At 39.8% G+C, this 15,035-nt stretch overlaps 1 protein-coding gene across 2 annotated transcripts in view; it reads right to left on the bottom strand.

Annotated features, from left to right (window-relative positions):
- Positions 1 to 293: 293 nt before the first annotated feature.
- Positions 294 to 15,035, bottom strand: part of SLC17A8 (solute carrier family 17 member 8) — a 66,599-nt gene continuing 51,857 nt past the window's right edge. For both annotated transcript variants that reach the window (XM_023207062.2, XM_023207143.2), the window contains 3 exons: positions 9,646 to 9,756; positions 4,511 to 4,638; positions 294 to 2,526 (listed from right to left, as the gene is read on the bottom strand). In XM_023207062.2, the coding sequence (XP_023062830.1) occupies positions 2,182 to 2,526; positions 4,511 to 4,638; positions 9,646 to 9,756 (584 nt within the window). In that variant the 3' untranslated portion in view covers positions 294 to 2,181. The remainder of the gene's footprint in view (positions 2,527 to 4,510; positions 4,639 to 9,645; positions 9,757 to 15,035) is intronic.

Below are 15,035 nucleotides of genomic sequence, written 5' to 3'. Positions count from 1 at the left end.
GGTAATTATTTATCTATTGCAACCCACACAGAGAAAAACCCATCACAACAAAATAATGTATTTTCTAGTTTTTAACACGTTGATCCATGATTTCATTTTTTAAAAAATACATATCATAAGGGCAAGTTACAGGAAAAATGTGGATTTTCTGCACATGACACCAACTTCAAACGATGTGATAAATACAACTTTGTGTCACAATGTATAATACTACCCTAAGGATTATCATGAGTTTTTAAAATACAATTATTTGACTTTATTAACACACACACAAAATAAAACACCGGCTATCATAAATTGCTAATTTTTTATTTTTTATTTTACTTAGCAAACAGCACAACTTTCACAATAAGTTCCAGGGATAATGGATAAAAATGACATAGCATGTTTTCTTTTCAACTGGAAAGTCCCCCAAAATGTTAAAAGATGATAATGATGATGACAGCTATTTACTTGGGCATTTTCTGCATTCTAGGAACTGTTCTATGGGGCTTGCATGGATTCACTCATTAAAGAGATTTAAAGATGTCTACTAACATAAATTGTATGCTAATGACATAAAGAATATTATTTAATGAAGAGTCGCAATTTTTCCCCAAGATTATTCCATTTATAAAATACACTACAACTCAGCTAGTATTACTGGGGACCAGAAATACATGTGGGAGAAATTAGAAAAAAAAAAACCCCTACAATAATAAATTACAAATAAATCTATAATTTTTCCATATTATATCTTTCTTCCGAAAGTAGAAATAAAATTTTCAAAACCAATGAACAGGAAAATAATTTTATTTTCAAATAACCCTCTAGATGTCAATGTTAAAAATTTAAATATATCTAAAAGTATCCATGTAATTGCCTTATGCAATCAAAGGTGAATTTTTCAACAGTAACTGTAGGTCTGATTGTCCCAAATGTTTTCATTGTAGTATTTCCCTGTATAACTACTGCTATATTATTGTGATTTCCCTGAATATCATTCCAAATAGAGTTATCATGAATACTTTTGATACAAAATCATAATTTTGTATAATCTGATGAAACTTCCTATTATAATCTCCAGCAGAGAAGGCTAAAGATATACTTTTTTTAAAATAGAAAATTATTTCAGGAGAATTTTACCTAAGAAAACACATGAACCTACTTCTTAAATTATTAAATGTCTTAAAAGTTTACAAGTAATTTGGGACATCATTTAGCTACATTCTTAATGTTATGGAAAGTTGAAATTTAATAACCAAACTCTTGCTTACTGCTTTCAGCCATTTTGACCATCAGATTCCTAAAAATTTGGCTCTCTTGCTTAGCTTTTCTTTAAAAAAACCATTTGAATCTCTGATATAGTCTGTGAGCCTTATTACTTTAAAAACTATGGAGTCACAGAACCATTTGACTCCTCAGACAACACAGAACACTGAGGGTCTTTGAATCTAGCCTCTCACACATTTGAATCCCCTCTGCCTCACCAACCCAAATGTTTCCCTTCCCTGACACCTGCTAAAATGGTGAATTACTCACAATTACTCCCTTGTCAGTTTTCATTATTACAAATGTCTTCCCTACACTGAATGGAAATCTTCTTCCCAAAAACTGCCACCTATTGGGAGCTTCGACAGTCTCAGCACTGACCCTGGCAGATGACCTTGAGCAAGTTCATTTCTTGTTGCTTTAGATTCCTTGGTTATAAAATGGGGATAAGAAATGTGTGTCATAAAGGTGCAGAGATTAAATAAGAGTGTTTATAAAGCACCTGCCACAACGTGGGGTTTATTGGGAATATGAAGCCCTCCTCTGCATGGCTACCCTAGAGATGTGGTGGCAGCTACTGCTAGTGTTTACAGTCCTTCTGGCCAAACATCCCCATTTCCTTCAATGTTTCTTTGAACAACATGGTATTGTCTCCATTTTCGTCATTCCTTTCTGAGTAAGTTCAGCTCTTTGAGAGAAGGGTCAACTGTCAATTCAAAAATTATGTATTATCAACTATGTTACCAGCTGAGCGCAGCTCCTTACCTATACGTGTCATTGAAAGATAGTATTTCTCTTTTCCTTGTTGCTGGTTAGATCTTCTCCCCTCCCCATATTTGGACTTCTGACAAGCTGGGCTAAAAGAAAGGCAATAGGTATGGATAGTTTCTGGTTCTAAAGTAAGGAGAAGACAGAAGTGCCCCTCAGACATTAGGATGTAGCTGAGAAGTTTCTCTCTTCACTCTGGTAGGATGTCGGCTCTTCCTCATCAAGGGTCGCTCCTCTCTGTCCTTTCCATTCCTTCTTCTGGACTTCACAATTCTGGATGGTGGCTCCATAAGACATCTTCTTTTTGGGACTCACAAAATTCTCATGGTTGAGTTCTGTCTCCTCAGCTAACTCATCCTGGTCAATGATTCCACATTTCTCCTCAGAGAGATTCTCTGGGTCAGCCCACTCCTGTTTCTCCCCAGAAGCAAAGACCCCATAGAAGATCACACCACTGTAATGCACCAGGGCAGCTATGAGGAACACATTCTGCCATTCTTCACGGGTCTGAATAAGGAAATAAAGTGCCAATTAATGTTTTAACTAAAACCAGAGATTACCAGTATGTCCTGGAGGCCTCTACTGGGAAAAAGCACCTGCCCATTTGGAAGGCAAATGCTCTGTTCCTTGGGAGGGAGGATGTGTGTCAGAAGCACCATCCAGGATTCAAACCTAATTTAAAAGAAAAACTTAAAAAATGAAGACTACAATGAATATAAAAGTTAGACATGACAATAAATATGAATTTTTTTTAATTTAGAAAATACATTTTTTTTTTTTGAGACAGAGTCTCGCTCTGTCGCCCAGGCTGGAGTGCAGTGGCGCCATCTTGGCTCACTGCAAGCTCCGCCTCCCAGGTTCATGCCATTCTCCTGCCTCAGCCTCCCGAGTAGCTGGGATTACAGGCGCCCACCACCACGCCCGGCTAATTTTTTGTATTTTTAGTAGAGACGGGGTTTCACCATGTTAGCCAGGATGGTCTCGATTTCCTGACCTCGTGATCCGCCCTCCTCGGCCTCCCAAAGTGCTGGGATTACACGAAAATACATTTTAAAATAAACAGCACATAAAAATATTAATACATGCAGTACCATTGCATAGCTTTTTGAATACTCAAATGGGGTTTCCCTTCACATAGTCAGCTAAATTAAACTTGTTTTGGGAACCCGCCATTTTAAATATCAGAAGTCTCCTTCTTGCTTGTTGTTGGATACATAACAATATTTGAGCCATTAACGTTCTCACCCTTGACTGGCAAGAACTTTATTTATAATCATATTTTCAGTGTAAAAAAATGTATGTCAAAAAATAATGGGAATTTGTGTCTAAGGTTGGGGGAAGACATCTTGGATTTAATAGTCAGGTTATCAATCCTATAATTTCATGAACAGAGAGGGAAAACATGAATTCACTGCCTATAAAATCCTATCTTCTTTTTCTGTCAAAAAGTAAGAAAATTTATCTCACACTTTTTTTTTTTTTTTTTTTTTTTTTGAGACAGAGTCTCGCTCTGTCACCCAGGCTGGAGTGCAGTGGCGCGATCTGGGCTCACTGCAAGCTCCACCTCCCAGGTTCAGGCCATTCTCCTGCCTCAGCCTCCTGAGTAGCTGGGACTACAGGCGCCCGCCACCTCGCCCTGCTAATTTTTTTGTATTTTTAGTAGAGACGGGGTTTCACCGTGTTAGCCAGGATGGTCTGGATCTCCTGACCTCATGATCCGCCCGCCTCGGCCTCCCAAAGTACTAGGATTACAGGCGTGAGCCACCGCGCCCGGCCCTCTCTCACTTTCTTCTGCAGGAAGCTGAAAAAACTTCTGAAGTTATATTTGTAATAGGCAATCCAACTAAGAAAATAGTTGAGGGAAAAAAAGTCCCATGGTATCAAAGAATTTTTATTTGCAGAAAGCAGCATCTTGAGACGTTTCAGTGACAAAGATAAAGAAATCACGTGGGCTGTGGTTGAATTCTGGATAGATCTGCCTCTACCACTCACCCTAGTCTAAATTCACAAAGGCTCAGTAACAACTGGGTAGGTTATTAATGTCCTGTTTATTTTATTCTTAACAAGGAAGTAGAATAGCACTCATCTTTTCATGCTGAAACATGCTAAGCAATGGATAGCATTAGGTTATAAAGTTTAATCATTGAGAATGAGAAAACAATCTTCAGTAACTCATTTATCCCGAGTTGACTGCCTCAGTTTCTTCTTTGTGTCTCTAAACAGTTTCTAAGGCCCATACCCCTCTCCCCAGACTTTTATTCCTCAATTGAAGAAACATAGAACAAAACAACAATTAGCCTTGGTGCCATTGATAAGCAATGATTTGAAAATCAGAAGAAGAAAATAAAAAAAGAAAAAGAAGTTCAGCTGACTCAGTCAAGGTCAAGGACATACACATTTACAGACTGCGGTAGAGCCTTGAAATCTCAAGTTTGTGTTAGTGCTCCAGTCCTCTGATACTGTAACCCACAGCCACAAAGGAGACCTTTACCTTGTGCCTGGTCATTGCACCGACAATGAGGGGACAGACCATTCCAGAGAGGGTTCCCACTCCATTTGAGATCCCCATGAGAATGCTGGCATAGCGGGGGGCAATGTCCAGGTGGTTGACATTAAAACCTACAGTGAAGCCAAACCTCAAAATCAGAATCAAGAACAGAATTCCAAATACACCTTGTAGGTTCTGAATTCCAAAATACGGTGTTTGGTGCAACATTGAAAAGCCTAAAGACTGAATCATATTTATTCAGAGTAAATAATCATGCAGTCATATACAGTATGACGAGACCAAACCTTGTTTTATAATATTCCGGCTCCTACCCTTGACTTACTCCTAAAAGGCAGCCAAGAGTAAGCCTACCTTATTGGCCACATGGCCACATTTTCACACAATGAAAATGGTGCTTTTTAATGAAACATTTGCACAAACATTGGGAGAACCTCTGCAATTTACAAAACACTTTCACACACCTACTGGATTTGGAGTTTGTAAATCTGGACTTGAATCTTATTTCTTCTATGTAAACAAGTAATTTGGGACCCTTTGTTTCTTTATCTCCGATATGAGGATAATATTACTACTCACTTCATAAAGTGATAGAGTGATAGAGACTCAGGGGAAATAGGTATGTGAAGCAAATATCGAAGCTATACTACCACTACTACGACTACTACCTTCTGCTGCCACTGCCAAGTAACTCCCTCTCTTTGAGGTTTTCTATGAAAAGATAATGCTGCTGGCCAGGCATGGTGGCTCACACCTATAATCCCAGCACTTTGGGAGGCCGAGGCGGGTGGATCACCTGAGGTCAGAAGTTTGAGACCAGCCTGGCCAACATGGCAAAATCTCACCTGTACTAAAAATAAAAAATTAGCCAGGCCTGGTGGCACATGCCTGTAATCCCAGCTACTTGGGAGGCTGAGACAGGAGAATCGCTTGAACCCAGGAGGCGGAAGTTGCAGCAAACTGAGATCCGACGTTGTCAATATATTGCAGGGTTGCATGTTCGAATCAGACAGACTTCAGTTCTGGTAGCTTAATTGAGATGCAAGCCTAGACCAAGGATTTAAACTTCCTGAACCTCAGTTTCTTTATCTATATAATGGCATAACGATTCTTATAACATTGACGTAGGAATTAAGTTAAATAATGTATGTTAACTACACGGTGCATAGACATGTAAACCAACATGCATGCTCTTTACAGGTGGTTAGCCATCCATCTTGTTTACCACCATCTCCCCTGAACTAGCAAAGTGCCTGGCACATTGTAGTCACTCAATAAATAGTTGCTAACTTAATTCCCACCTTCACCTACTGAAATTATAGCAAGGAGTTGTAGGCTTTATTCATCTTTTTGTTTTCCTTTGCTTTGCTTTTTGCTTCTCTATTCTGTGCAAAAAAACTGAAAATAGGACTTAAAATATTTTTTGTTCTAATTTGGCACATTGGTTGGTTGTCTTTTCTACCTCCCTTCGGGGAGAAATTTTGAGAAAATTTTTTGGTAATGATAAATATAGCTTCTCTTTCAGGTCAATGTGCCAAATGATCAGAATATAAAACAGCTGCAAGTTCATTAATCTTATCATTGATTTGAATGTGATAAAGACTTTATTAGAAAAGAATCCAGAGATAAGAAGCAATTAATATGATTGTTGAGTATTATGCTCTGATACAAAGCCTAGGCAACTGCATTCAGCTAAAGATAATGTGGGAAAAGCCATTTAGGTTTCTAGCTGCACAATCCTGACATTTGGGGAGGAGGGGAAATCACTGAGAAATTGAGATATTGATAGATTTTTATAGCAGATGAAAAAAAATACGCACAAACTGAGAGAATCTGTCTTCTCTGTATAGGACATTTCCCAAAACAGGCATCACTCATTCCTTGCCTATTTTTAACCTCATCTATCTCAGTAGTCTTGTCTATAATCAGCTTCTAAATTGTGCCCGTCAGTCTTCCCTGGCATCCATGTTTATTCCTTTAAAAGTTGGCAGACAGTAGATCCTGAGGAATTATTGCCCCGTGGCCACAATCCCTCCCACAGTGTCATTGCTGGGACCAACAGACCTTTATTCCACACTCCCAGTCACTTCACTGCGCAAGTTAAACCACACTTTGGTTTCCCCACCAATAAAGTAAATACAGCAATACCCTTCTCATCAAGGTTGCAATGAGGATTAAATGAAATCATGTTTAAAAAGTGGCAAGAAGGCCAGATGTGGTGGTTCATGCCCACAATCTCAATACTTTGAGAGGCCGAGGCAGGAGAATCACTTGAGGCCAGGAGTTCAAGATCAGCCTAGGCAACATTGTGAGACCCTGTCTCGAAAATAAATAAATAAATAAATTTATACACACACACACACACACACACACACACATATATATATATAAGCATGGTGGCACATGCCTGTAGCTCCAGCTACTCAGGAGGCTGAGGCAGGAGAATCAGTTGAGCATAGGAGGCAGAGGCTGCAATGACCTGTGATCATGTCACTGCACTCCAGCCTGCGTGACAAAGCGAGACCCTGTCTAATGTTTTTTTTTTTTTTTGGAGACAGAATCTCTCTTTGTCACCCAGGCTAGAGTGCAGTGGTGCAATCTTGGCTCACTGCAACCTCAGCCTCCCCAGTAGCTGGGACTACAGGCACATACCACCACAACCAACTAATTTTTGTATTTTTAGTAGACATGGGGTTTCACCATGTTGGCCAGGCTGGTCTCGAACTCCTGATCTCAGGTGATCCATCTGCCTCGGCCTCCCAAAGTGTTGGGATTACAGGCATGAGCCACTGCACAAGGCAAGAAACCCTGTCTAAAAAAAAAAAAGGAAAAAAAAAATCAGCTTCTGTGATTTAGAGTATTGGGTTTCTCTCCTTCAGACTGTGACTTAATTGGCAATCGGGGGAAAGGAAGCAATATGAACTTGAACATTTCAGTATCTCTGGGAACAGGATATGGATCTCTTTTGCTCACAAAGTTATCAAGGGAAGGCGTTCCTTAGCATCCTACTGGAAGCAAGTCGTGATTGCTGTGCCCTTGCTACTCAAAGTGTGGATTGCCCTGCAGCAGCAGCGCTGGGGAGCTTACTAAAACTGCAGAATCTCAGGCTCCACTCTAGAGCTACCAAGTCAGAATCTGCATTCTGAAATATCTTATGGTGATCTCACATAACTCTTTGAGAAGCACTGGGCTGGTGTGTGTACTAATAGAACAATAATGGTGAACACTCGTTAATTTTGTTATGCATCTGGAACTGTGCTAAGGGCTTCAAATAAATAAAGCTAAGGTTTTTATTTGAATAAATATTTCCACTAGAATGCAAACTTTATGGGGATGGACTCTTTCATTCGTTCACTGCAACATCCCCAGTGCTAAGAATAACGCCCAGCCCACAAGAAGTGCGAGGAAATGCATGAATGATCTAAGTTTATCCTCCCAACAACCCTATGAATTGCTGTTTCATCTCTCCAATCTCTAGATGAGAAAACTGAAGCTTGAGAGTTTTCATAATTTAGCAATTTTTTTCTTTTATAAATAGTAAGTAGTAAAGAGGGCCTCAAACCCCACCCCAGATCTATGCATCTCTAAACCGAATTACTTAGCTGCAAGTTACTTTTAATTTAGACTTTTACTTTATTTTTTAATTTAACTATTCATCAGCTCTATTTATTTTGACAGATACAAGCCCCTGTCTTAGGGCAGTTTAGACCAGAGGTTCCATATTTTTCTATTCTTGGACACTAACACTATTTGATATTTAAGGCAACCTGGAATAATGGAAGGAGCATAGCCTTTGGGCCACACAGAAGTATTCTGGCATCTTTCCTCTGCCACTAACTGTGTGACATTAGGAAAGTATTAAATTTTTCTGAGCTTTAGTAAAATAGTGAAAAATCAGTAACGTAGTGATATACTACTACTTGCTTCACAATGTTGTGAGATATATGCAATATATGTAAAATTTTCTTTAAGTAACCATTTTTTATTTTTATTTTATTTATTTATTTATTTTTCTCGAGACAGGGTCTTACTCTGTCATCCAGGCTGGAGTGCAGTGGCACGAACTCAGCTCACTGTAACCTCCAACTCCCAGACTCAAGTCATCCTCTCACCTCAACCTCCTGAGTAACTGGGACTGCAGGTGTGCGCCATTACACTTAGCTAACTTTTTGTAATTTTTGTAGAGATGGGTTTTTGCCATGTTGCCCAGGCTGGTCTCGAACTCCTGGGCTCAAGTGATGGATTCATCTCGGTCTCCCAAAGTGCTACGATTACATGCATAAGCCAGCGCACCCTGCCAGTAACCATATTTCTTATTACAATGTTTTAAAGATAGACGAACAACTAAATTTCACCCTTTGGCCCAGTTTTGCATAGGAAGCTTCTGATATGATTGCCCTCTGGCCTCTCTCTCACATACAGTAGACCGGTTTCTGCTCCTGTAAAATGGGGATCGTAACAGCACTGCTACCCAGCAGAGTAGTTGTGAGAGACACAGGGCTTAATACACGCAGATCGCATGGAACAGTCCCTGGCACAGAATCTGTGCTTGGTCATCGCTAGCTCACATCATCACTGTCATTATTCTTAGCAGCTTTACCTGGTTCAGAAAGTCACTTCCTCTCTCTGGACCCACAGTTTCTTGCTCGGAAAATGAAAGTAATGGAGTAGACAAAAATCTAAAAAAGGTTTTCACTCCTAAAAAAGCTTCTGATTCTATGACTGTAATGATACTCACAGTTCTCTAGCAAGAGGCAAGGCTTTAAAAAGTCACAGGAGCCTCTATCAGGTAGGGTGACATGGTGCTAAAGTATGTAAGTCCACTTCACCCAGGACATATGCTTGGGCCTCTGCTCATATCTCAGAAGGGTCATCTGTGCTTTGTGTCTTTTCCCATAACAAGGTAAGTAGGAAAAATTCCACTTTAACTGAACTCCCAAGCCCAGTTCTCAGTGATCTTACAAAATCACCCCCACTAGATGACATTCTCTGGGCAGTGGTCCTGCTATCTGAGAATGGACTGGTTCCTGAAAGAAGGTACTACAATATCCTTGTCCTTCCTTCTTCCTGGGACTTGTTGAATCTATCGTCAAGACCTGGAAACCCAAAGGACACATTACCTGAAATAGCAAAGCCACTAAATCCTACAGCAAGCACCAGAAAGGAGATAGCCACCCCTTTGGTATGGGAAAAGCCAACCACCAGGAGTAAGGTTGCCTCCATGCCAAAACCTGCAAGTGGAAACAGCAAGGGAAAACAAAATGTCATTTTCATATCAGTCAATCCAAGTTCATTTATTTATCAAATAAGAACTAACCTATAATTTCACAGACCTAAATTTATTTTGTTTGTGTTTTTTTGTTTTTGTTTTTTTTTCAAGTTCTGGAATTTAATTTTTTTTTTTTTTTTACTTGAAGTTCTGGGATTTAAGCTCAGGAATACATGTGCAGAATGTGCAGGTTTGTTACATAGGTATACATGTGCCATGGTGGTTTGCTGCACCTATCAACCCATCATATAGGTTTTGCCCTAATGCTCTCCTTCCCCTTGCCCCCTAGCAGGCCCCAGTGTGTGATGTTCTCTTCCCTGTATCCATGTGTTCTCATTGTTCATCTCCCACTTATGAGTGGGGACATGCGGTGTTTGGTTTTCTGTTCCCCCACAGACCTGCATTCTAGTACAGAGATTACAATGCCACCCAGGTATTTCGTGACTACATGACTGCTAATATTCCCTGGGTGTTCGCAAACTTTCTAACATTATCCCGGTGCACCTTGAACACCACACGGTCCCAATAGGTTCCAGTGATGCTCCTGAGATGAGGGATGTTATTTATTAGTTGCTTCATGGGTAATTGCCCCTGCCATTGTTAAATACTAAAACTCTACTATATAACTGTGGTAATGATTCCCCTTTGACTAGTTATGGCCTTTCCCATGAAAGTAAAATGACAACACTCTAATATTTATTGCCAAAAGCAACCAGAAAGCTGTAGCAAATATCTGAAACAAACAAGAAAAAATAAACACAGCACTTCACCACTTGTAAAGCAAAAGTCAAAATTTTTCTATTTCAGAAGTTCACCAAGCTCTCAGGCCTCTTAAACAACAACAACAAACAATACATGAGATTTTTGCACAGAAAATATTGCAAAACAAAAGTACTTTCTGTTCCTTTCATTCTGAATAAGTGAGTCTAGCAAAAAAAAAAAAAAAAAAAAAAAGAATGAGGAAATTATGAAGTTTCTTCTCACCCGAAAAAAGAAGTTCAGCTAACAACAGACAGAAAAATGATATAAATATCATTTCCAAGTATATAGAATGCCTTAGGATGGGGAAGAGACAATTAGTGGTGCTTCATTTGGAGACTGCTGATTCCAGACATCTCCACACAACTGTCCTACAGTACCTCAAAGGCAATATGCCCAAATCAATTCTCTCGTCCCCTATTTTTTATTTATTATTATTATTATTATTATTATTGAGACAGAGTCTTGCTCTTATTACCCAGGCTGGAGTGCAATGGTGTGATCTTGGCTCACTGCAACTTCTGCCTCCCAGGTTCAAATGATTCTCCTGCCTCAGCCTCCCAAGTAGCTGGAATTATAGGCATGCCCCACCATGCCCAGCTAATTTTGTATTATTAGTAGAGTCGGGGTGTTTCCATGTTGGTCAGGCTGGTTTCGCCATGTTGGCCAGGCTGGCCACTCCTGACCTCAGGTGGTCCACCCACTTCAGCCTCCCAAAGTGCTGGGATTACAGGTGTGAGCCACTGCCCCGGCCTCTTCCCCTATTTTTTTACTCCTAAACAAACAATGCAAACCATCACCATCACGTGCTTTCTTCTCCTCTAAATTAATCTTCTATATTCTGTGTTTAGAACCCAGTCTTTAGAGTCCAACTGGTATGGGTTCACTTTCCACTTCAAAATCACTAATTGTGTGACCTTGAACAAGTTACTACACCTCTTAGATTCCTCATCCAAAAAATGGAGATAATACCACAGCCTTGTGAGGTATTGGAAGAGTGAATGAAATTGGTATATGAGGTACTGAGTGTGGCACATGGGCACAGCTCAACAAATGGTAGCCAGAAGTCCGACGCAGAAACTTCAGAACTGCCTTGGACTTCTCCTCCTGCCTCAGCTTTCACATACAAATCTGCAGGTTTGGCCTCGGAAATATCTGTCCCGTGCAACTGCCACTTTCTCCTCCCCTGTCACTGCTTTAGTTCCAGCACCTGTGACCTCTTACCAGGACAACTGCAATAAGCCACCTTTTTTTCTCCTTTTGTTTGAGATGGAGTCGTGCTCTGTCGCCCAGACTGGAGTGCAGTGGTGCAATCTCAGCTCATTGCAACCTCTGCCTCCCGGTTCAAGTGGTTCTCCTGACCCAGCCTCGCCAGTAGCTGGGATTATAAACCACCACCACGCCCAGCTAATTTTTTTTTTTTGAGACGGAGTCTCGCTCTGTTGCCCAGTCTGGAGTACAGTGGCACGATCTCTGCTCACTGCAAGTTTTGCCTCCTGGGTTCACACCATTCTCCCGCCTCAGCCTCCCAAGTAGCTGGGACTGCAGGCGCCCGCCACCACGCCCAGCTAATTTTTGTATTTTTTAGTAGAGATGCAGTTTCACTGTGTTAGCCAGGATGGTCTCAGTCTCCTGACCTCGTGATCCACCCACCTTAGCCTCCCAAAGTGCTGGGATTACAGGCGTGAGCCACCATGCCAGTCTAATTTTTGTATTTTTAGTAGAGGCTGGGTTTCCCCATGTTGGCCAGGCTGGTCTCGAACTCCTGACCTCAAGTGATCCACCTGCCTTGGCTTCCCAAAGTGCTGGGATTACAGGCCTGAACCACCATGCTCAGCCATAATAAGCCACTTTGGTAGTCTTCCCAACTCATCCTCTTCTGATGCATTCTCAATACCACTGTCTTTCTAAGCCACATACCTCATTATTCGCTCCTGTGCCTAATATATTTGTCATGGGCTCCACATCATGAGTATAGTGTTCTATAATGAATCCCTCCTGCCGTTTCAGTTTCATCTTCTTCCAGACCTCATCTCTTTGCTTACTGCCCCCATTCTGTAGACAGCTCTCTGTGCTACAGACATACTCCTCTATTAGCTGTTTTCTAACCACACAATACTGTCTCATGCCCGTACATATTTTCACACATTGTTTCTTTACCTGGAATACTCCTCTCATCACTTTCTCTTTTTCTGAATAAATCTTACTATTTTTAAAGTCCAGATTAAATAGTGCCTCCTCTAGAAAGCTTCCCTAACAACCCTCTCCCTACCCTCAACCAATGAAGCTGACATCACCTTCTCATCATTTTATAGAACTTTTCAATATTGCTTTGTAACTTTTCATTTGTGTTTCTGCCTCTCCCACAAATCTGTATATTTAACACAGAGTATGGCTAGCAGGTAGTATGCACTCAACAAATAATGTTTGGCCAGACATGGTGGTGCACACCTATAATTCCAGCTCTTTGGGAGACCGAGGCAGGTGGATCACCTGAGGTCAGGAGTTCAAGACCAGCCTGGGCAACATGGCAAAACCCCTGCTCTACAAAAATATGAAAGTTAGCCAGGCATGGTTGCATGTGCCCGTAATCCCAGCTACTCGGGAGGTTGAGGCAGGAGAATCACTTGAACCCGGGAGGTGGAGGTTACAGTGAGCCAAGATTGCACCACTGCACTCCAGCCTGGGCAACAGAGTGAGACTCTGTCTCTAAATACATACATACATACATACATACATACATACATACATACATACATACATAACGTTTAATGAATTAATGCAAAGGAAAGGAAATGGGACCCAGAATCAAGAAAATAAGATTTACAAGCTAAAGTACTTACTGTAAATGATGGTTATTAATATTTACCTTTTTGAACCATTTCTTCAACACTACTATAAAGAAGGGCAAGAACTAATAATTGTTTTAAATGACTTCTAAGGAGGATGAAATGTAATTAGGGAAGTCTTACTTTTAAAACTATAGGCTTTATATCATTGCTACTTTTTCTTAATTTTGTTTCAACATTTAAGATTACACATAGGGAAAAACTGCTAGTGTTTCATATACTAACTATATGTGTCTTAGAAGTGGCCTATCCTAAATAAGAAGACATCTGGCTGAAACTTATTTTAACACTCAACAGAATCGTGCAGAAAGTTAATTCCCCCAAAGAATTAGAATGATGATATTATGTGAAGAATAAAACTTACAAATGATACATCAGCTTATCTGTAAGAAAAAAATTTTTGGCCAAATAGCAGATTGCCAATGGAAAAAAAGTATTTAAGAGCCTAAATGGTTTCTAATGACAGTTAAAATACTACAGACAGAGCTGCATGTTTCGGGAGCTTAAGGATAAAATTTGACCTTTAGAGGTAATGAGGAAATCCTTAAAACTGAACCTATTTAGAGTTGCCAAGAAAAACAAAACTAGGACTTAAAGGCCTAAGAAATATTTTATTTCATATTAAAACAATCTGAAGTTCACACATGCAACTGATTCAGCCACAATAGAATTTTTGACCTCAGTTACACTTTACATGTTCTATAGAGGGTGCAGGACAAGAATTTGGCATCTGTCTTTAAGTATCATAGATGTGGACCCTGATTCAGAATGAATTGAACATCATGTCTTAAGGTGATCTGTTTTGCTTTAAATGATTTTAATGGCACATTAAAATCTATGGAAAGAAAAGATGACAGACTCCAAGATATGTGTGATCCTTCTCAGATGAGAAATGCCTTCTATATTTCTTATTAGGAAACCAAAAAGCCGACCAAAATTTTCTGGAAGATCATACCAGTGCTTCATCATTTCCAAATCAACCTGCATTCTTCACTGATGGCACAAAACTTTGTTTTCATGTAGTTATCTCTGCTCTAGCATCTCTATATTTAAGCAGAAAAAAGTGGGACCATTATGGTCTTTTTAAAAATTTTATGTTCTATATATAACTCACTTGTCCTACTATGTCAAAATATAAAACAACATGAAAAGCCATGTGAAGAGGTATTTTTTAAAGATGGGAGATGAGGCAGAAAGATTCCACATATGCCTTCTAGTTTCTTCAGAAAAAAACTATTTCCTCTCAACAGGCACTTTGTTAGCAATTAAACATCTTTGAGAGTTCTCATCACCACAACATAACATCATCACCACCAATTAAGAAGAAACAGCAGAGGTATTGGGGCAGAATTAAATAGGAATAAGACATTCCCACAAAATATGCTCAAGAATCTCCAATGCATCTGGGTTTAGAAGAGGTTGTGCAAACAGTGTTTAAATCCAGAAGCTTCTTTAAAGTTGTTGGTTTAGAAGTACATGTTTTTGGCCAAGGGAAATACAACTGAATTGCAGATATTTGTTAAAGAACTCTTTGAAAAACTTCTGTGTTTTTTGTGTCTTGAATACAGGAGAAGAAAAGCAGCATTACCATTTGTTGAGAATTTTTTATAGGTTGAACACCACACTAAGTGTA

Source organism: Piliocolobus tephrosceles, chromosome 10, assembly GCF_002776525.5.
Source record: "Piliocolobus tephrosceles isolate RC106 chromosome 10, ASM277652v3, whole genome shotgun sequence".
Taxonomy (NCBI): Eukaryota; Metazoa; Chordata; class Mammalia; order Primates; family Cercopithecidae; genus Piliocolobus; species Piliocolobus tephrosceles.
Note: the sequence above shows the minus strand (reverse complement) of the source record. Positions and strands in the feature narration are given on the sequence as shown.